The following is a 22500-nucleotide window of genomic DNA, read 5'->3' as shown; positions in this document are numbered from 1 at the left end:
AAGCTTCCAAGCAATGAAGATCGAAGGCGAGAAAAGGCAGCACGCTTTTCTCGAATGGCGGCTGTACAATTTGTATTCCAGAAGAGAACAGAACGTTTAGAAAACTGTCCAGAGGTTTTTGGGACGGATTTAAGAGCAGCAGATTACAAGACATCAGTGAAATACGTTGCAGCCTCATCACAGTTTCTTATCTCCTCCATTAAGAGGGCACGGGTGCCGAGTTCTGTGAATAGATGTCAATCCGCTTTATCCGGCTTCTATTGTGGAAGTAGAAAGGTGCTGTTGATTTAAGTTATTTTTCATTAGTTCTATTTGATTTTCAGATTTAGTTAACTGTTCACTATAATTTATTTCTAGTTCTTTGTAGTCTGAAGCAACTTGTTCATAGCCTTCAGAGTCTTCTTTGCTTAACAGTGTATTTTCTAATTGGTTGAAAGTAGTCTGACAAACTTTATTTTTTTCCCTTAAAGATTCTTTTACCCTTTATAATTAACTAAGGTTACTTGTGTACTGCTCATTATGTTCCTTAACAGTTCTTGCTAACCAACCTTGATTTGATGCCAATGATTTTCTTAACATTTTGATAGACATATTTGTGGATTTAATTTTAGGTTGTTCTTATTTGCTGGTTATTTGAGTAGTTGCCTGTTACTTCACCTGTTCCTCTGGCTTGTTTCGCCATGCACCTACGGTTCAACTGAACTCAGGGGGTGTATAGATTTGTTTCAAGTTAGAAACTAATTTAATGATTTGTCCTAAATATACACAAATTCTCCTCCCCTTGCTTTCGTCTTATGAACTGTTTAATGTGGTGAGACATGTGTCCTCTGCTTGTCCGGTACCAGTGTACACATTCTCTCGCCTGATGTCTTTTATAAAGGAAGGAACTGAAGCTTAGGAAGTGATTCTTAAAGCTCTATTAAAGGACCTGCTTATCTGGTCACATGTGCTTTGGATCACTTTCCCTGGCCTCAGTTCTATGATATTTTTATGTTCTATTGGCACAATAACAACCTCAGAGTAACACTGGCTTTTGATAGAGTCCGGCACAAAACTTTGATTTCCAAACTACCCTCCTACGGCTTCTATCCTTCCCTCTGTAACTTCATCTCGTTTCCTTTCTGACCGTTCTATTGCTGTTTTGGTAGACGGTCAGTTCTTCTCCTAAATCTATTAACAGTTTTTAACCTTTTTTTTTTTTTTTTTAATCTATTAACAGCTTTTCATTCCACCCTGTCTAGAAGAGCGGTATGAGTGAAACCCCCCCAGACATGTGAAGCATACTCCATACATGGACGGATAAGGCCCTTGTACAGAGTTATCAGCTGAAGGGGTGAGAAAAACTAGCGGAGATGTCTCATAACGTCCAAATTCATAGAAGCTGTCTTAACTAGATATGAGATGTGAAGTTTCCAGTTCAGATTATAAGTAAAGGACAGACCGAGGATGTCCAGTGTAGAAGAGGGGAACAATTGAGTGTCATTGAAGAAGAGGGGATAGTTGTCTGGAAGATTGTGTCGAGTTGATAGATGGACGAATAGAGTTTTTCAGGCATTAAAGTTTGCTCTGTCCCAATCAGAAATTTTAGAAAGACCAGAAGTCAAGCGTTCTGTGGCTTCCCTGCGTGAAATGTTTACCTCCTGAAGGGTTGGACGTCTATGAAAAGACGTGGAAAAGTGCAGGGTGGTATCATCAACGTAGGAGTGGATAGGACAAGATGTTTGGTTTAGAAGATCATTAATGAATAGTAAGAAGAGAGTGGGTGACAGGACAGAAGTCTGAGGAACATCACTGTTAATAGATTTAGGAGAAGAACAGTGACCGTCTACCACAGCAGCAATAGAACAGTCAGAAAGGAAATTTGGGATGAGGTTACAGAGAGAAAAATAGAAGCCGTAGGAGGGTAGTTTGGAAATCAAAGCTTTGTGCCAGACTCTGTCAAAAGCTTTTGATATATCCAAGGCAACAGCAAAAGTTTCACCAAAATCTCTAAAAGAGGATGACCAAGATCCAGTAAGGAAAGCCAGAAGATCACCAGTAGAGCGGCCTTGACGGAACCCATACTGGCGATCAGATAGAAGGTTGGGAAGTGATAGATGTTTAAGAATCTTCCTGTTGAGGATAGATTCAAAAACTTTAGATAGGCAGGAAATTAAAGCAATAGGACGGTAGTTTGAGGGATTAGAACGGTCACCCTTTTTAGGAACAGGCTGAATGTAGGCAAACTTTCAGCAAGAAGGAAAGGTAGATGTTGAAAGACAGAGGTGAAAGAGTTTGACTAGGCAAGGTGCAAGTACGGAGGTACAGTTTCGGAGAACAATAGGAGGGACCCCATCAGGTCTATAAGCCTTCCGAGGGTTTAGGCCAACAAGAGCATGTAAAACATCATTGCGAAGAATTTTAATAGGTAGCATGAAGTAGTCAGAGGGTGGAGGAGAGGGAGGAACAAGCCCAGAATCGTCCAAGGTAGAATTTTTTGCAAAGGTTTGAGCAAAGAGTTCAGCTTTAGAAATAGATGTGATAGCAGTGGTGCCATCTGGTTGAAATAAAGGAGGGAAAGAAGAAGAAGCAAAGTTATTGGAAATATTTTTGACTAGATGCCAGAAGTCACGAGGGGAGTTAGATCTTGAAAGGTTTTGACACTTTCTGTTAATGAAGGAGTTTTTGGTTCGTTGGAGAACAGACTTGGCATGGTTCCGGGCAGAAATAGAAAGTGCATGAGATTCTGGTGATGGAAGGCTTAAGTACCTTCTGTGGCCCATCTCTCATGTATAGCACGAGCTGAGTTAAACCAAGCTTTAGGACGAGAAAAAGAGTGAGGAATGTACGCCTCCATGCCAGACACTATCACCTCTGTTATGCGCTCAGCACACAAAGACGGGTCTCTGACACGGAAGCAGTAGTCATTCCAAGAAAAATCAGCAAAATACCTCCTCATTTCCTCCCAACTAGCAGAGGCAAAACGCCAGAGGCACCTTCGCTTAGGGGGATCCTGAGGAAGGATTGGAGCGATAGGACAAGATACAGATATGAGATTGTGATTGGAGGAGCCCAACGGAGATAGATGAAAGGATGACAGCATAAGCAGAAGGATTAGAGGTCAGGAAAAGGTCAAGAATGTTGGGCGTATCTCCAAGACGGTCAGGAATACGAGTAGGGTGTTGCACCAATTGCTCTAGGTCGTGGAAGATTGCAAAGTTGAAGGCTAGTTCATAAGGATGGTCAGTAAAGGGAGAGGAAAGCCAAAGCTGGTGGTGAACATTGAAGTCTCCAAGAATGGAGATCTCTGCAAAAGGGAAGAGGGTCAGAATGTGCTCCACTTTGGAAGTTAAGTAGTCAAAGAAATTCTTATAGTCAGAGGAGTTAGGTGAAAGGTATACAGCACAGATAAATTTAGTTTGAGAGTGACTCTGTAGTCGTAGCCAGATGGTGGAAAACTCGGAAGATTCAAGAGCGTTAACACGAGAGCAGGTTAAGTCATTGCGCACATAAACGCAGCATCCAGCTTTGGATAAAAAATGGGGATAGAGAAAGTAGGAGGGAACAGAAAAGGGGCTACTGTCAGTTGCCTCAGACACCCGAGTTTCAGTGAGGAAAAGAAAATGAGGTTTAGAAGAGGAGAGGTGGTGTTCTACAGATTGAAAATTAGATCTTAGACCGCGAATGTTGCAGAAGTTAATGAAGAATAAGTTGAGGGGGGTGTCAAGACACATAGGGTCGTCAACAGAAAGGCAGTCCGACCTGGGGACATTTATGGTCCCCTCCCCAGATGGGGACTCCGAGGCTGGTGTAGGAGTCGCCATGATGATTTTGAAATTTTTGAGTAAAGGGTGTGTGTGTTATTAGGTGCTTGTAGTTTTGTGTGGAGGAAGAGAGTTGTCTTTAGAGGGCAGGCTGTGACTGCCTCCTTGTGTTGTGAGACACAGAGGGAAACGTTCAGTGAGGTCACAGCTGGGTTTAATGATAAGTTCACAGCACCCCCTGAACAGTGCCATAGACCTCACTAGGTCTACTGCCTCCTCCTCCGAGGAGGCAGTCTGCTGCCATTAAAGGCAGCAGATAGGGAGCTGGTTAGTTCTAGGGAGGAGATTAGTAAAATTCTCAATGAGTATTTTTTTAACTGTCTTCACCCAGGAAAACATGTAGGATATGCCAGATAGTATACAGGTGTCTAGAGCAGAGGAGAATGAGAAGCTGACAGATATTTCCATAACTAGGGAGATAGTGGAACAGGAGATAGATAGGCAAAAAAGTTTTAGCACCAGGAAAGATAGGTAGATTAAATAGGTCAGAATCAGATACCATCGCCTTGCAAGCAGATTTAGATAGGATGAATGAATGGACGGACAGATGGCAAATGCAATTTAATATCAATAAATGCAAAGTACATAGCGTAGGTAGAGGAAATCCACACAGTAGGTACACATTAAACAACCAAACTCTGGTAGTTACAGGGTACGACAAAGATTTAGAAGTTATAGTTAGCTCTGAACTCCGTCTAGGAAAACAATACATAGAGGACAGAAACAGGGCAAATAGGGTACTAGGATTCATTTTTAGGAGTGTTAAAAATAGAAGGCCGGAAGTAATATTAAAGTTATACTTGGCGCTGGTGAGACCTCATCTAGACTACGCTGTGCAGTTCTGGTCCCCACATTACAGGAAAGATATAGGTCTATTAGGATCAGTACAGAGGAGAAATACTGAAAGGATACAGGGGAAGAGGAGTATTCCTTACGAGGCGAGATTGAAGTTGTTAAATTTACATTCTTTAGAGAGACGTAGGTTAAGAGGGGACCTGATAGAAGTCTTTAAGTGGTATAAGGGTTATAACAAGGGGGATGCAAGCAAAATTTTTAGGATCAGCAACCAGGGTAGAACAAGAAATTACGGGCTCAAGCTTGAAAAATTTAAGTTTAGGAAGGAGATAGGAAGAAATTGGTTCTTAAATAGAGTGGTAGATGAGTGGAACGGACTCAGTAATCATGTTGTTAGTGCTAGGACATTAGAGAGCTTTAAGAGAAGATTAGACAGGTTTATGGATGGGGATAATAGATGGAAATAGGTAGGTATTTTTCATACAGGGACTGCCACGTGTAAGCCTGGTCGCTTCTTGCAGCTTCCCTTATTTCTTATGTTGTTATTTCTCCTGGCCTCCTTGATACATCATTCATCAAGAGTATTCGTGATCCATTCACATTACTTTCCATTTTACTTATATTAATAAATAATATTTAGTTTGTACTAGATTAATCTTAATTACCCCTTAATTTATATGGAATTCACAACACAAACCAATAACACATTGATATTATGTCTGATATGAGCAGAAATTTACACACACACACACAACATTACATTCCACATTCTCTTCCTCCTATCCTGACGCTCAGAACAGCAGGCAAAACGCAGTGATGGTGGTTACCATATCCATTGAATGAAGCAGCAAAGGAGGCCCAATGGTAGTTGGAGGATTGAGAAGGAACAATAATTGTTGCTATTTATTCGACTGCGAGTATCTTAATTTCCGTTATTTGTGGATTAACAAAATTATACTTACTTACATACTTATACTTACTCAAAGTCAGTCAATTTCTTCACTTGCTGGCTAGGATAGTACTCGTATTTCATTGTAGGATTTTCCCTTATGTGACAGGCTGACCTCAAAACGTTAAGTGAATATTTAAGAGTTCCCCAAAGAAACACTGGCTGACATGTTACTAATACAAGCACATACATGACCCACAGAGTTGCTGAAAGCTGAAAACGTACATATGTAACAAAGTATTGCAGCATATCCATAAGGGGAGGGTATGTGGTAGAAGAGCCACCACCCTTCCCTTAACCTCCAACTGGCCTCCATCGTCGTGGTACCTCCTCCCCGCCGGCTGAGTGCTCCGCGCTGCGTTGCGTCACGGTATGGGGGTAGCAGACTGCAGGTCCCTCCATTCTGTGCACCTCCTGTCCACTATCTATGGGGCTCTGCCGTTCCTTTGCGCTCCCCATGTCGCTATGGGTCGCTGTAGCAGGATGAAATGTCTGGACAGTCCGGGCGCCCATCTTATCGTACAGACACTCATTCGTGGAGCAGGATGCAGTGAAGTCTATCAAAGCGTCGGAGAAGGTGAAGTATGGAAGTGGGTGTCATGTTATTTGCCAAGTTTACAATTTTTTTTTTTTTTCTTATGTAGGAAGGACACTGGCCAAGGGCAAAAAAAAAAAAAAAGCCCATTGAAATGCCAGTCCCATAAAAGGGTCAAAGCAGTGGTCAAAAATTGATGAATAATTGTCTTGAAACCTCCTTCTTGAAGGAATTCAAGTCATAGGAAGGTGGAAATACAGAAGCAGGCAGGGAGTTTCAGAGTTTACCAGAGAAAGGAATGAATGATTAAGTTAAAAGGAACACGTTTTTTTATATTATATTTATATTTAAATTATAAGGCTTATTTTCTCATTTGATATAATGTGGTATTATTCTTTTCATAGTGGTATTATTCTTTTCATAATCTAAGTTCTTTATATGTATGTATATGTAAGAAAAAGGTGTATTTGAGATGAAATGTGTTGAGGCCAGGGACGATACATGTCTACCTCTCGTATCTGAATCAGCAAAATTCAGGATGCATAGAGGCCCAGAGGGATAAGAAGGGTAGCGTTCTCACAGGATAAATTTGGGTGGTGTTGTAGTGATTGAGCAGGTGTGTAGAGGTATTGACGATATGGTGGTATAATCCTGACTTCTAAGATGAAGTTGGTGAGTCTTTTGTGGTACCAAGAACTCTCGTTTGCTTAAATTTGTTTGGCGAGTTGTGTCGGTGATGTAACGCTGAGGGGGTAGCGTCAGGGTGAGAGACAGCCATTTTGTGGTTGGGGTTGTGGTGGTTTTGTGGCGTTATTGGTGTCTTTGGGGATGGTGTTATGGTGTTATAGGTGAATTGTGGCGGTGGTGGTGATGTCTTGTGAGGTTTGAGGAAGTAAAAGACGGGAATTGTTGTTTGGGGATGCGATGACAGCATCTGGGAAAATTCCTGCACCTGGGGAAAATATTCCACCTGCCTGTGAAGCAGTACAAGGGTTGTAGTGCTTTGTGAAATAAAGGGAATGTCATATATTGATGTAAATCACCTTTAAGCAACAAGGGAGGCGATATAAGACCCTGAGTAAGGGGGAACTATAGTGACTGAGTGTGGGAATTACCCTGTGTTGGTCTATGGAAGAAATTTTTTCCCTAATTTCTTTTAATGTATATTACCTCAATTTATTTGTAAGTTAACGTTATTATTAACATATTCTGTTATTATATAGAATGATTGTGTTTTCTAATCCAACACTGATCTGGCATTGAGGTGATTCCTGGCGTGCTGTGCAAGATAAGAGTTTTATGAAAGTGTTTAATAGCTGATGATTTCGGATAGTTCAGGCAGGTATTTTGAGGCCATTAAAAATCCAGACACTTAAAACTTTCTGCGATCAGTGTACCGTCCACGTTCTTGGAAAGAAAACCGGGATCGTGACATGGGCGATATTGTTTAATATTGAAATGTACCCCCACCAGCAGGCAAGGGACACTTCACAGCGTTGCAGGATTCGGGGCGCATTTGTCAGGAAGAACTTTATCTGGGCGGCTGGGAACGGCTGCAGGCTTTGACTCACTTATTACTCTCAGTGAGAACAGTCACACAGGGCGAGGAGAAGAAAACACGCTTCTCCTTGTGTCCATATATTGCACAACAGTACACAAAGTAACCGTAAAATACAGTCAGGCCACACAGGCAGGTACAAGGGTGGCAGGCACTCTTACCGTCACAGTCAGTCACACGCAAACTCCACTCGCACGTCTTGTCATGATGCGGTCTCGATACCCTCTCTCTCTCTGTCCCTCAGTGCCACAGAGTGCCTCATACATTGCCTTCCGTGTCATCACCTCTGCCAGGTGACATTTAACTACACCTATTCTAGCTTGCAAAATATAAGTGCAAGTCATGCAGATTATCAATGCTGGTAAGGATAATTACTACTTATATTATGCATGCACTCACAGAACTACAACTAAACTGTACTGTACTCGTATAACAATTATTCCGGGGTTAGCTAACCCTCACACACATACACACTATCACTCTCGTGACCACAGGGCCTCAGAGGTCAACCGACAGGCTTATGTCAATGCTTTCCATTAGCGCTAACGGCGCCAGCCTCTGAACAACGAGCAACACAATGCTGCTACCTAGATCACCGCACATGTACTCACACATGTACTCATATATAGTCACATATGTACTCAGATGAGGCTACCTCATACACACAGCATCGTTGTGTGTTCGCCTGTAGGGCTGCTACATATATACGTAACAATATGGTAAAATATGATATTTTGTATCACTCAGGTGGATGTCGCGTCTGAAGTTCTATTTTACAATTATACATTATTCTAAAAGTTATGTCAATGCTAATTATAGTGTAGCACGATTATTAAGGTGTTAAAAGATCACTAAGTAACGAAAAAATTAGGAAGCTATAAGGGAAATTTTAAAAAGATGTGGCTGACGTTCCATATCAGTTGGTTCTAGCTAGTTAAAATTTCCCTTTTCTTAATATACTATTGTTAAAAATACTTAGTTATATATCATTACCATTGTATCGAATTGAAGCGAATTAAAAGACTCATCTATTCATGAGAGTCTAAACCTAACCCAACCTAATCCTAACCTCACCTTGCCTAAGCCAGTCCACCATGTTCACGAGATATTGGCAACTACTCTTCTAGACTTCGGAAATATGCATTGGGCGCCGGCGGTATGCAAGTGGGTGATGTCACGCACGTTTGGCAGCGAACACTCTGGACACTCTGGACATTTCATTCTGCCACACCGGTAATCCCTTAGCGACTCAGGAGACACCTTAACCTGGTAGTGTGCGCGAACCAGACCAGAAACTCTACCAGTATAGATTTCCCTAAGGCGCATTAGCCTTACCAACTCAGGTGACAAGGTTAAATTTTCAGTCCTCCTCCCTGCATGATTCATGTTGCCCAACCCAGAGTATACAACACAAATTATGACTGCAAAAGCCAAATTAAATGTTTTAGTAACCCAGAGATACGAAAATACATATAACCCCAAAATAAATAAGACAAAATAAAATAATGATATCAAGCAAAAGAAAAACCATACATCCTTCTTAAATCCCATTCTCTCCCCCAAACTCCATCCTCTCATTGCTATGAACACGGGCAGCCTATGCAAAAGCCCTGCGTAACAGTAATATAGTTAGAATTATGTAGGGACAGAGAATTATCATTATTGATATACACTGTCAGGGCCGGGATGGCTACTCTTCCCGTCAACACTCCTTCTTAGATTGGGACGTAAAGAAAACGAGGGAGAACGGAACTCCACAATAATAATTAACAAAAAACAAAAACACAACCCAACAATAACAGAGATATCCGGCAATATCACCAAGAGTCTTGGGGGAGTCCTTGGAGGCCGGCGTCCCTGCAGCCGTAGGAATCTCGTCTCGGCCGGCATGGGTTGAACCAGGAACGAGTTGGGGCCAACGGCAGATGAGTGCCAGGTACTGAGGGCAGGTGAGATCAGCCACAATCTTTACCAAAGCCTTCCGGAGCGGTAGAGGAGAACAGCTGAACGAAGGTGTCGTGGCAGGTGGTGAGAGCTGTCTGCCGCCTGGTGTCTGTTGGCCTCACGATTGCCTCAGCTCCTGCAGAGTTCCCCCTACCAAAGAGGGAGGAGGTGGTGACGAGGGCACTCGAGGCGTTGCCTCGACGCGGTGATCCTGTATCATGACGAGTCAGCAGCCTGAGTCCTTTCTGCTCGAGGATTCGAGAGGAGGAAGAGAAACCTTGGGCGAGACACTCCGCCCTTAACGTGGAGGAAGGACAATCATTCTTCCCTCCCTGGATTTAATTTCTTCAAGCAGAAAATACAAGATGAACATGTGACCAACGTTTTCTGAACTTCTGAAGGCAGCCAAGGTGGATGTAAGTATTCTTGAGATCTTAAATGTCAAGAAAGAAATCTTTGAAAAATTGAAATTTTATCTAAAGTAATAAGAGATGCAGATACCAACTGACCAATTTTAGTTGATATGAAATTGAATTAACAGTATAGTGTGTTGGACAAATAGCGCATGTGTCCTTCTTAAGGGGTACTTCAGATATAACACACAATTTTTTTTTTTTTTTTTTTAGTAAGAGTAATAACTATAAATGTTTTCATGGTGGATCACCAAACATGGCTACATTATTGTAAATATGGATACACTATGCTGTAGTAAGCTGTTATGTTATCTTTTAATTTATATACTGATCTGAATATTTTGTCATTTATATGGTATTTCATTAATAAGTTAAATACTTTTGTCATATCACCTTGTGGCTTGTCTTCTGAGTATGACAACTGTCAAGCTATACTAATGATTTCTGAGATAGTAAATCACCATATTTGTTTTCTATCAGCAGTGTACTGCTCTGCTTACATGTTCAGCACTGTCACCAGGTTCTCAAAGGTCTTATCCACAAATTTCTGAGCTTTATCCCGAGTGAGAACGTCGTTGGCGTAAACAAAGCTGTATATGAGGCGTCCGCGCAGGGTGTGAAACGTGTCCCATAGGTTCAGTAAAGCATGAGGTAACCACGAAAAGATGCTGGAGCCTTACCTTATGCCTTTCTGACAGGATGATATGGTCTATGTTACCCATGTTGGATGTAGCATAGTCATACTGTGGTGATGATCGTTCTGCAAAAATATTTTCTACATTTCCTCCACCCAACAATAATAATTCACACGTCACTGCATACTTTTCTTGAAAACTTTTAGTTATATTTTTATGGATGCTTCTGGCATAGTCTCAAAAGTGGTCCTTCCAATTAAGAGGCGTCGAGACAACGTTCTTCATCATCATTCTGTGAGCACCCAGTGCTCCCGATGTGTTACTTGACCAATAACGTCTCATGTTAACAGCATGAAGCTCTTGGATTCTGTAAAAGTCTTGTTCTAGGCCTCCTTCCAACACGAAGTCAACGAGACTTGTGTTGAACACCGCCAGTAGTCCACTGTTCAACGTAATTTGCTCTTCTTTGCACTTCCTGATGAAGGTTTGGGTGGTCTCCTTGTCCAGGTCACGCAGGACTCTCTGACTCTTAAAAGCAGGATCTTCCGCCATCGGATAAGCACGTGGGATTAATTTTTCATCTTGTTTTGACTTTTTCATATTCTCTCGTAGCTGCTGGTACTGGTCTTCGTCCTCCATCAGTTCCATCATCCGGGTTGTAATTATACCGTTGGTTTCCTCTCCAGCATCAATCCTGCCCAGCTGAACTGCGTCGTCGACGGCCTTATCGGAGAGCATGTCGTCCAACACGTTGAGGAATGCGTTCACAATGTACATGTTTGAGGTACCATCGGCGATGCCGTGGTGATTGGCCAGCAGTAATGTGCGGGTGTAGGGAAAAGTGGCAGCCAGGGTCACTGGCAGGAAGGAGACGTGCACACCACAAAAGGACCTTCGGTAGTAGGAAAGTGGTACTGCATTAACGTCTCCACAGCCTGAGCTAGCTCCTGCGTGTCTGTTACCTGAGGAAAGGAAATGATGCGTGGCATCAGCAGCCAAGGCATAACATAACATAACTGACTATCTTCAACCTCTTTCTCATTGGCGCAATGTTGCATCTCTAGCTATCTTCTACCGCTATTTTCAGGCTAACTGCTCTTCTACTCTTGCTAACTGCATGCCTCCCCTCCTGCCACGGCCTCGCTGCACAAGACTTTTTTTTTTTCTCTCACCCCTATTCTGTCCACCTCTCTAATGCAAGAGTTAACCAGTATTCTCAGTCATTCATCCTTTTCTCTGGTAAACTCTGGAACTCCCTTAATGTTTCTATATTTCCACCTTCATATGACTTGAATTCCTTCAAGAGGAAGGTTTCAAGACACCTATCCTTCAAATTTTGACTACCGCTTCAGACCCTATTAAGGAAACAGCATTTCATTGGGAACTTTTTTATTATTTTTTTGTTGCATGCAGCTGTGCCTAAACTACGTGTTCTCATTTTATTACCTATACACTTCTTTCAGGCCCGTAGCTTTAGTCCATAGCTCCTCTACCTACTGACAAATAAAGATACATCTCTATGTGCAAGTAAGGATGTGTCAGAATCACTGCACCTGGAAATCAAGTTCCTCCCGGTTCATGTCACATGCCCATAAAGTTTCCTCACGCCTCCGGAAGCACATCCTCAGGACCGGTACCTTCCTGTGTAAAGGAGTTTCTTAAATAGTTATAAAGCACTCAAAAAAAGTGAAAAAAAAAAATTATGCATGCCTTGGCGTTTGAAGATCAATAAATACGACTGTTTTCACCTAATATTGTAAAATATGTTTTTATTTACGCAGACTGAAGTAGTGAAGCCAATGTTTAGAGACATAAGTTTTCTGTGTTGCGAACCCTGAACTAAACATTCTGTTGCAGGTTCAATTGCCTGGTGTAATTTTTCAAGTTTTTTATTGATGACAGTTGCCAGGTGGTACTTACCGAAATGAGGCAAATGTCTAACCTGAACATATGATGAAGCGTTTCCTTGATGTGGTGGTTACTGAGAGGCACAACTCAGGCAGAACTGTTAGCCCCACAACCGTGGTGTAAAACCCTTTCCTTGCAGCACAGTCCAGTAAGTTCTCCATTTCTGTTGCCGGCCGAAGCCACACGAAGGAAGAATCTCTTGCCATGGTGCTCGTATACCACACCACACCTATCACCATAAACAACATTTGCGGCTCTAGTGTGTTCAGACAAACAAAAATTTTTTAAAGTTAAATATTAGTGCAATGCTCTGTCTGCCGTGTTATTCTTAGCTCATCTACGCTTGTGAGTTGTTCTGGTGTTGATGCCAGCTCCTTATTACTTTCTTTTCAGTGATTAGAAAACTACAGATGGACAAGATGATATGCATTATATAAGGGGCTATATCTTGAATACAGTCTAATCATATATATATATATATATATATATATATATATATATATATATATATATATATATATATATATATATATATATATATATATATATATATATATATATATATATATATATATATATATATATATATATATATATATATATATATATATATATATATATATATATATATATATATATATATATATATATATATATATATATATATATATATATATATATATATATATATATATATATATATATATATATATATATATATATATATATAGACAAACACAGCTGCGAGTTCGGACATTACTAGCACTTGACAAGCACACGACACACAAACATACATGATAGAAAAATAATCAGAGACTGCACTTAGCCAAGAAAAAAATAATAATAAAGTAAGGAGCCTGCTCCTGTCAAAAATACTATTTACACGGACACAACAAGACAAGACTATACACAGAACAACCTTCTGTCACAGGAGCAGCTGGAGTTAGTCACAAATACTCTCTTGTCAGATATACTTTTTGATATATCACCAGCTACTGTCTTGAGCAAAGGCAGGGACCCATGCCACCAGAAAGACGTGCACAGGAAATGTGGCAGGAGTGAAGGGGGAAGGGGCAAAGGGAGTGAGAGACCTGCCTCCCGCGTGCTGGACGCGCCACGTACTCGTCGCTCTCTCACTCTGTCTGATCACTTATGTTTCAAAAATTCTAGGGGCTCTATTTGGGAGGCTAGGTGGAAGCAAACTATGCTACAGGAAAGAACAATCTCTCTGCTACATGATCTACTCATTTAAACTTTTAAGAAGCAAAACGAAATGGGGAAAATTGGGTGGGGAATATCAACTTTTTATTTATATAAGTTTTACAGTACCTCTTTGATCACATGAATATGCGTCTGGGACGCATCCACGTCTCGCGCTCGCTCTTGACTCTCTTTCTTCCTTTCTGTTCTGTTAGTTGTTCTTTTCTACTTTCTATCACGCTACACACATCACACTACACTTGGATCAGCTTTCCCTAGGTTAGCTCCTTCTATCCTATTACGGTTACAAACACAATGAATCCAGGCTCCTACCGGTCGTCGACCACTATCAAATCTCTGAAGTCACCACTCCGTTTAACCTTCCCACGGAGAAGGCAATATAGCAAACGCCATCCAAAACATCCAAGCTGGAAAGAACTAAGGAGCCACATGGTAGGGAGCCCAGACAGTATAGATGACATACTCCCAGAGTGAGAGTAACATTACACTAATTGAGGTTGCCAGTCTGTTTAACCGACACACGCCATACCATTGTATATGTTGCCAAGCCGCTCCTAAATTTCACAGCACTGCTAAACAACGCCTGAAAATGCATATATGCATAAAATATTTTTGATCCACATTAACTTATGCCTTCACCTCTACCAATATCTGCAGCAACTAGTGGTACACACACACACACACACACACACACACACACACACACACACACACACACACACACATACTTATATTAGTTTGTAGTAGATTTACTTTACAGAGTACCAAATTCAAGTATTTGTGACTTTTTATCATCAGAGCTCTTGATTGGTCTTATAAGTAGGGCACAATTACCATGTTATATTTTAGGTGATTTTAATATAAACTTACTAGCTAAGCATGACTGTGTACAAAGCTTATCCGATTTATTTTACTCATACTCATATTTTCCAGTGACGACTAAAGCAACAAGAGTTACTAAGTCGTCAGCCACATTAATAGATCATATATGGACGAATGATGTAAATTATAATTTTAGTGGAATGATTTATTCATCAATCAGTGATCATTTCCCAGTGTTTAGCTCGTTTTCTGCACCGTCATTTCACAAGTATTCGGATAAAATCATAACTAAAAGGATGATAAATGACAATTATATAAATGATTTTACAGCTGAGCTACAAGAATATAATTGGATACCAGCCATGACTAGCATTTGCGTAAGTAACTGTTTAGACGTATACATAACTAAATTTTCGAGCATCTATAACAAACATTTTCCAATTAAAACCTTCATAATCAAAGATAAGTATAGTAATAAGCCTTACATAACTCAAGGCCTACGGAAATCTATAAAACAAAGAAACAGACTACAGAAACTTTACGCAAAATGGCCATTAACTTACAGTGCAATATTAAAAAAATATAGAAATACACTAACCTCTTTAATCAGGATTGCCAAAGATAATTATTATAAGTCTAAATTTAAAGAAAATGCAGGAAATACTAAAAAAAAACCTGGGAGATGATTAATGGTATTATGGGTAAGTCTTCGGGAAAATCCTAAATCTATAACATTTCATGGCAAGACTATTTCCCAGAGCAATGAGGTGGCTGAAGCTTTTAATGATTACTTCAGTAGCGTTGCAAACAGCCTTGTTACAAACATTCCTCCACCACCAGTGCCATTCACTCGCTACTTACCGGAACCGACTCTATTTTCTTTTTTTATTCAGCCAACCGTTCAAAACGAAATTGAAAATATAATAAAACACTTGAAAATAGCTTCTCCCGGCCATGATGATATAGACGTTAAAGTAATAAAGAAGTGCAGTAATATAATATCCCCATTTTTAACTTGCATAATTAATAAGTGTTTTGAAGAAGGCACTTTTCCTAAACATCTCCAGATGGCCAAAATTGTTCCACTGTTTAAAAAAGGTGATAAACTACTTCATACAAACTATAGACCCATAGCTATCTTAACAACTTTTAGCAAAATATTTGAAAAGGTAATGGCCTCAAGACTCATGGACTATCTCACTCAAAATTCAATATTAACAGACCAACAGTTTGGATTTAGACCTCAATATAGTACAGAATTGGCCTTGCAACAGTTATGTCAATATATTTATGATGCAATGGACGAAAAGTCTTACAGTATTACAGTATTTTGTGATTTAACCAAAGCTTTTGATACCATTTCTCATCCAATACTGCTAGAAAAACTTAAAAACTATGGAAATAGAGGCACAGCTAATTATTGGTTTAATAGTTACCTTAGTCACAGACAACAGTTCACTATAAATAATAATCAGTCATCTTCTCATAAAGCAATTAAATCTGGTGTTCCTCAAGGCTCAATATTAGGACCCTTACTATTTTTGGTATACATTAATGATTTACCACGCTGTAGTGAAGTACTGCATTTTTTACTTTTCGCTGACGACACATCAATACAACTCAAAAAATAAAAATATTAAGGATTTGGAAAAAATTACAAATGAAGAGATGGTCAAGGTTGCAAACTGGTTAAAAAGTAATAAGCTCACACTAAATATTAAAAAGACCAGTTGTATGATGAATCGACCACTGATGTCTCAGCCACCCTTATTAACTATCAAAATTGACAATATTCCTATAAGCCAGCTCAGCGAAGTGAAATTTCTTGGAATTACTATTGATAATACCCTCAAATGGAACTCTCATATTGATACTTTGAAAACCAAACGGATCACCTGAAGATCCGCCACCCCAGCCGCACTCGGGGTGGCAGATCTTCAGGTGAGACAATCTGGGGTGGCGGATCTTCAGGTGATCCCATACTTTTAATGAAGTAAACTTTTTTCTGCATTTTTTATATCCACTCAGTTTTTTAATGCGTTCATGTTGTTAGGTTAGGTTAGGTTAGGTTAGTTTAGGTTAGGCTAACCTAACCTAACCTAACCTAACCAAGTGAGAGAGTCTGGGGTGGCGGATCTTCAGGTGAGACAATCTGGGGTGGCGGATCTTCAGGTGATCCCTGTGGGGTGGCAGATCTTCAGGTGATCCAACCAAACTTAGTAAAATAACAGGTCTATTGTATAGAATAAAGAATCAGCTGCCCATTGAATCTATAAAATTGATTTACATATCAACGGTATATCCACATTTGTTGTATTGTTGTGCTGTGTGGGGTGGAGCATTTAAAACTTTAATTAACAGTCTCTTTCTCACACACAAGAAAATGCTTCGTATTATGTTCTACCGTCACCGTTATGATCACACTTCTCTCTTCACTGAACACAAAATACTTAAGCTCCATGACATCATAACATTACAGACAATTTAATTTGTACATGCATCGCTAAATTCCTTCCCTGTACACTGTGGCCTCCAACCAATAGCAAGAAACAGACAAAACCTCCGTATTCCACTGTGCCGCTGTGCCGCACCGACCATGCACAGCAGAGTGTCCTGGTGCGGGGCAGCAGGCTCTGGAACACACTGCTACAAGATATTAAAGGCATCACCCAACAGGACACTTTTAACAAAAAACTGAAAACAACACTTCTTCATAACACCCAGCAATGGCAGCTATAACTTGTGTCTAGTCATTTCAGTGCACTACACTTATTCATTTGTTATTACCCTATATATCAATGTATGTTGTTAGTATTATTGTTAATACTATTATTGTTATTAATATTACTTTTATGGTATTATTATTATTATTATTATTGTTATTATTATTATTATCATTATTATTATTATTATTATTATTATTATTATTTATATTATTATTATTATTATTTATATCATTATTATTATTATTATTATTATTTATATTATTATTATTATTTATATTATTATTATTATTATTTATATCATTATTATTATTATCTATATTATTATTATTATTATTATTATTATTATTATTATTATTATTATTATTATTATTATTATTTATATTATTTATATTATTATTATTATTATTATTTATATTATTATTATTATTATTATTTATATTATTATTATTATTATTATTATTATTATTATTATTATTATTATTATTATTATCATTTTCTACAATTTATATTATTTTAATAGACAATGACCCACATCACATGTACCTGCTCAATTTACAAATAGTAGATGGTCCGTAGTAAAGCTTCGGCTTATCGGACCATAGGCTATAAAATTGTACATATTTGTATATAAATGTTTTTCTAAGGGGCCAATAAAATATCTTGTATCTTGTATCTCTCTCTCTCTCTCTCTCTCTCTCTCTCTCTCTCTCTCTCTCTCTCTCTCTCTCTCTCTCTCTCTCTCCCAATGGACTGTTGAGATTACAGTTTTAATTATCATGCTGCATTTCAAAGTCTCACTTGCTCTTTTTCTCATTTTTATCCCCACAAACGATGTCTAGCTGAGTAATGAGCGACCAGAGTGATGGATGGCGAGGGAACATGGCGGTGTGAGATCTGCCACGCCCACTCACTGCACTGCACAAAGCTGGTGTGGCAACAGTTATGGCACAAAAAAAGCAGAACATCGATCCGAAATGTTTATGAGTTTAGGAAGTGTTGAGGAAACGCCTTGTTTAGTTGAGTAATTTGGTGACGAGTTGTAATTTGTGTGGCCGTGCATGGATGGGTGGGAGGGGAGGCGGTCATTCCCACGCCCGCGACCTTATCGTGGAATTATTATTTTTTGTAAAGCTACAATACAGATCCTCTTTTATCTTCGCGAATTGTGAAAAAAAATATCTCGATTTATATGTTTGTGTGTGTATGTGTGTGTGTCTGTGTGTGTGTACTGTAGACCCATAACCATCCTCTTAAGCATAAAAAAAAGTACATCACTTATTCTTCAAAATTTCTTGAACTTTTAAAGTGTAATTAAGATTGCGGTAACAAAGATGCTCAAATATTTTCCCAGGCGATAGTCCACGATTCTCAGGGGACGTTTTAGAGAGAGAGAGAGAGAGAGAGAGAGAGAGAGAGAGAGAGAGAGAGAGAGAGAGAGAGAGAGAGAGAGAGCCCCAGTGTTTTGCGTGGTGTAGCAGTATAGCAGTGGCTGGAGGTGAAGTGTTTCCTTTGGTGCCTTTGACAGACAGGACCTGCGGGAGGGTGAAGAGCGCAAGGAGATGATTGACCCCAGCACGCGGATGTGCCTGAAGCCTGACCCGAGCGGGGCGCGTCTCACTCTTGACCCAGCGCAAGGCTCCGACCCCGCCACCTACAAGTGCCGGGTGGACTTTGAAATGTCGTCCACCCGCTCCACCCTCGTCACCCTCACTGTGTACGGTAAGGAGAGCAAGACTAGTTCCTTCCTCCTCTTATCTCTATGTATTTATTGATTGATTGATTGATTGATTGGCCGAAGATCTCTCGGTGATGTCCTGGGAGTATTCAGTCAAATTAGGATGTTTATGATACCATTAGAGGCCTTTCAAGAGATGTGTGTGTGTGTGTGTGTGTGTGTGTGTGTGTGCGTATGTGTGTATGTGTATGTGTAAGTGTGTGTGTGTGTGTGTGTGTGTGTGTGTGTGTGTGTGTGTGTGTGTGTGTGTGTGTGTGTGTGTGTGTGTGTGTGTGTGTGTGTGTAAGGAGAGGTGTTCTTTCATTCCCAAAAACTTTGTCGCTTCCACCATCACTGGCAAAAAATCTTTATTAGATGACCTTTAGCATCACCATCAGGGTAAATATCCTGTCATTCACCTTGCGTGTTGATGTACATGATGATTTAGCTGAATACCAAAAGCTGCAGGCGCCCACCACCACCGGCGCATTCCGCAACACCCTTGCGTCTTATCACCAACGTCTTATTCAAAGCCTGTGCGTTGAGCGGCAGGAGGCGGCGAGGCGTGACATAGCGACGCCTGATGACCCGTGGCACGAATGGCAACGTGGTGAATGGCAGTGGCAGTAGGGACATGGGAGGGGGCGAGGGGCCTGGGAGGTGATTTGCTCCTCCACTCATCTCCAGGTTATCGGAAACGTGTGCCGGAGACATATGGCTGTGATTACTACCGGGATTTGTAATAGATGGGATCTGGAGCTTCCACATCTTCCTCTCTTACTTTTACTGGGTGCAAGTGTAGCAAACTCGCGCAATTGTGTCCTTGACTTGCTTCTGCGTGGGAGGAAGATATGAAGGGAAACTTTGTGCACGAACGTATTCCAATCTTGCTTCTTTTGTCCTTGCTGTGTTCTAGGAGTGCACACATTGCAAATATAAATAGGTGACACACAACAAACATTTCTGAGGCCCCAAACTAATCAATGCATAATATAGTAATGTATATGATATTTTTATTTATTTATTTTTTTAAATATACTAGTAGATGAAGTTAAGGCATCCCTGTTTGTCAGAAGGCACCGATGGTCAGCTGTGTGGCCGAGGCGTTCTTGATTTACGCAGCACAACGCTCCATAATTCAAGTGCTGTCTCTCTCTTAGGCGAAATCGCTCATAACAAGTAAAATAAAAATAAAAGTTTTGGTCGCCTTAACTTAATTTTTACTTTTCTTTCCTGAAATGAGGATAAGGAAAGATACTCGAGTTGCTTGAACACTCTTAAGACCGTGCCAGCATTGGAAGACACTTTAATGTCTCCCCTGAGCAGCGTTTATCTAAAAAGAAAATAATACATGTTTCCCCTGCGTTAATCTCTCCTCTTTTGGACCCGGGCGGTGCAAGTGGAGAGCGAGGCCGGAACAAAGGCAGAGTAGACCTGGAATACTTACTGTTGCCGCGAGAGGTAATTTTTGACTCAGTTTCCCCACCACTTTAATGCCTCGACTCCAGGGTAATTTTAAAGGTTTTCGTATTGTTTCGCTACATTGCATTGTACTCTTTTATCTTTCATCCGTCACATTTGTTAGGTTAATGATGTTTTGTGGTTCAGGTTCTCAGTTGTTTCTTTCTTAAGACTCTCTCTCTCTCTCTCTCTCTCTCTCTGGAAAAAAAAATCTTCACAATGCATACAGATTTCCCGTCACTTCATGAGTGTATTTTATGTTATTTCCATGTTAGTCTTTTTTTTTGTAGCAAAGGGAAAACATGTAACCTGCCTCCAATGCGGGTTGCGCAACTGACGGTCACGTGGCTGCGTGGGTCGCGTGTGGCTCGTTCAGGGAGCACAGTGAGGACATCGGGGCACATTCACGGCTTGCTGGGGCAGGACACGTGCTGCACATCTCCCTGTAGCTCAAAATGGCGCATCTTGGTGCCAGTGTCTCGAGGATGAGGCGGCCACCAGGCGGCATTGTGGGTCAGAGGGAATCATCACCATTACTGCCACCCACACACTCCAGCACGGGCTTCATGTGTGCCACCCACGCAACACACGCATCAGCACTTGACAGCACAACGCACACATTCCTCCACGTACACAGTGTACCATTGCGTTTATACATGTAATTGAAGTAGCATTGCGTCGCCAGTGCATTTCTGTGCATTGAGAGGGAAAGGTATGACAATAAGTAATCAAATCAAGAACGTAAGAGGTGATATCGATTAAGTAAATAACTAGGTGTGCAGTGCGCGTGGGAGGGCGTAGGGTGGGGCGTGGGAGAGCGTGGCGCGGCTGTTGGTGCATTCGCCGCCTGGTTTCACCTGGTAGGGTGAAACCAGGTATTTCCCCAGCCCGCCCTCATCACTTAGAGGCTCAAGGAGGGAGCTGGTCATAACGACAACTGGAGCACAGTATGGATGGACGCCCCAGTTTATTCCCGCATATTTCCTGAGGAGCGGCCGCGCTGTAGGACAACAACACATGGTAAGGGCTTATGATTTAATTTTATATATATTACATCTACACATTTTGTCAAAGACCGTGGATAAGGAGAGAGATGGACATGTGAGAATAAGAGTGAAAGTAAGAGGGGAGTGGGTAGATGACAGATTTGGATTAAAAAGTCGGAAGAAAGAGAGAGAGAAAGGGAGAAGTGAGAGAGGTGTGAGAGAGGAAGAGAGATGGAGATGTGAGTGAGAGTGAAAGGGGAGTGGGTGGGTCACGGATTTGGATAAAAAAAATGACTGAGAGAGAGACAAGGGGAGAAGTAAGAGGTGTGAGAGAGGAGGAGAAGTGGAGACGTGACAGTGAGGGTGATAGTGAGAGGGAGAGTGAGAGGGGAGTGGGTCCTCTAAACCTCTTTCCTTCCTCCTCCTCCTCCTCCTCCTCCTCCTCCTCCTCCTCCTCCTTCTCCTCCTCCTTCTCCTCCTCCTAAGTATACATTATCAAACGTTGTATTAGTTAAATCATCATGCTTTGGTTTACTCAGGGATCCCGTTAGCACTGACAAATACCATAGCATTGTATGAAGAATGTTGTTCAAGCAGTGAGTATTATGAGATAAATAAGCTGCAGCAAAGCTCTAATACAACGACCCAGGAACAGCAAATATAATGAACAGCCAACTGGAATAATGCACCACGATTTCGAGAACATTATAGAAAGCCACTGCAATTTGCTCCTTCTTTCTGTCGGCGTGTGACATTGTGTGCATGACAAGAGTGGTGACTCAAAGAGTGGAGTCTTATGCAGCTCTCATTCGTTGCACCGCGATGCCATGTAACGCTGAGGCAGTGTGTAATCTTGCTGGGTAGGACGGAGTGCGTGGCGCCAGACCAGTGTGAGAGTGTTCACCTGCAGATGGCTGCGGTTAGTGTGGCCGAATGCGATATGTGTTACGATTTTGGTTTCAACTACTCATAATTAAAAACTCTGCCATGATTGAACAGTCCCTGACGCAGCCATTCATCCCACTGGCTG

The 22500-nt window shown here is 40.9% G+C and overlaps 2 protein-coding genes across 4 annotated transcripts in view; one reads left to right on the top strand and one right to left on the bottom strand.

Moving 5' to 3' along the window:
* The window catches only part of LOC135098279 (uncharacterized), a 100534-nt gene that overhangs the window by 14975 nt on the left and 63059 nt on the right, over positions 1 to 22500 (top strand). For 2 of the 3 annotated variants that reach the window (XR_010266781.1, XM_064000543.1), the window contains exon 2: positions 18835 to 19028. The exons of the other annotated variant lie outside the window; for it this stretch is intronic. Coding sequence is in view for 1 of the 2 variants with exons in the window: in XM_064000543.1 (XP_063856613.1) it covers positions 18869 to 19028 (160 nt within the window). In the remaining variant the exon portion in view is untranslated. The remainder of the gene's footprint in view (positions 1 to 18834; positions 19029 to 22500) is intronic. 3 annotated transcript variants of the gene reach the window in all.
* LOC135098288 (uncharacterized) lies at positions 10870 to 12746 on the bottom strand. The gene is made up of 2 exons (XM_064000550.1): positions 12575 to 12746; positions 10870 to 11489 (listed from the first exon to the last, which is right to left on the bottom strand). Exons 1-2 carry the CDS (start codon positions 12744 to 12746, stop codon positions 10870 to 10872), a joined length of 792 nt encoding a protein of 263 aa, XP_063856620.1.

The sequence above is a fragment of the Scylla paramamosain genome, unplaced genomic scaffold (assembly GCF_035594125.1).
Source record: "Scylla paramamosain isolate STU-SP2022 unplaced genomic scaffold, ASM3559412v1 Contig53, whole genome shotgun sequence".
Classification (NCBI taxonomy): Eukaryota; Metazoa; Arthropoda; class Malacostraca; order Decapoda; family Portunidae; genus Scylla; species Scylla paramamosain.
The sequence above is the reverse complement of the archived record's forward strand: the minus strand, read 5'-3'. Positions and strand labels throughout refer to the sequence as shown.

Coding starts and splice junctions, on each gene's coding strand:
- LOC135098288 (XM_064000550.1), bottom strand. CDS start 12,746: ATGGCAAGAGATTCTTCCTTCGTGTGGCTTCGGCCGGCAACAGAAATG. Junction 11,490..12,574: donor ACGCTTCATCATATGTTCAG/GTTAGACATTTG, acceptor CCTTCCTGCCAG/TGACCCTGGCTGCCACTTTT.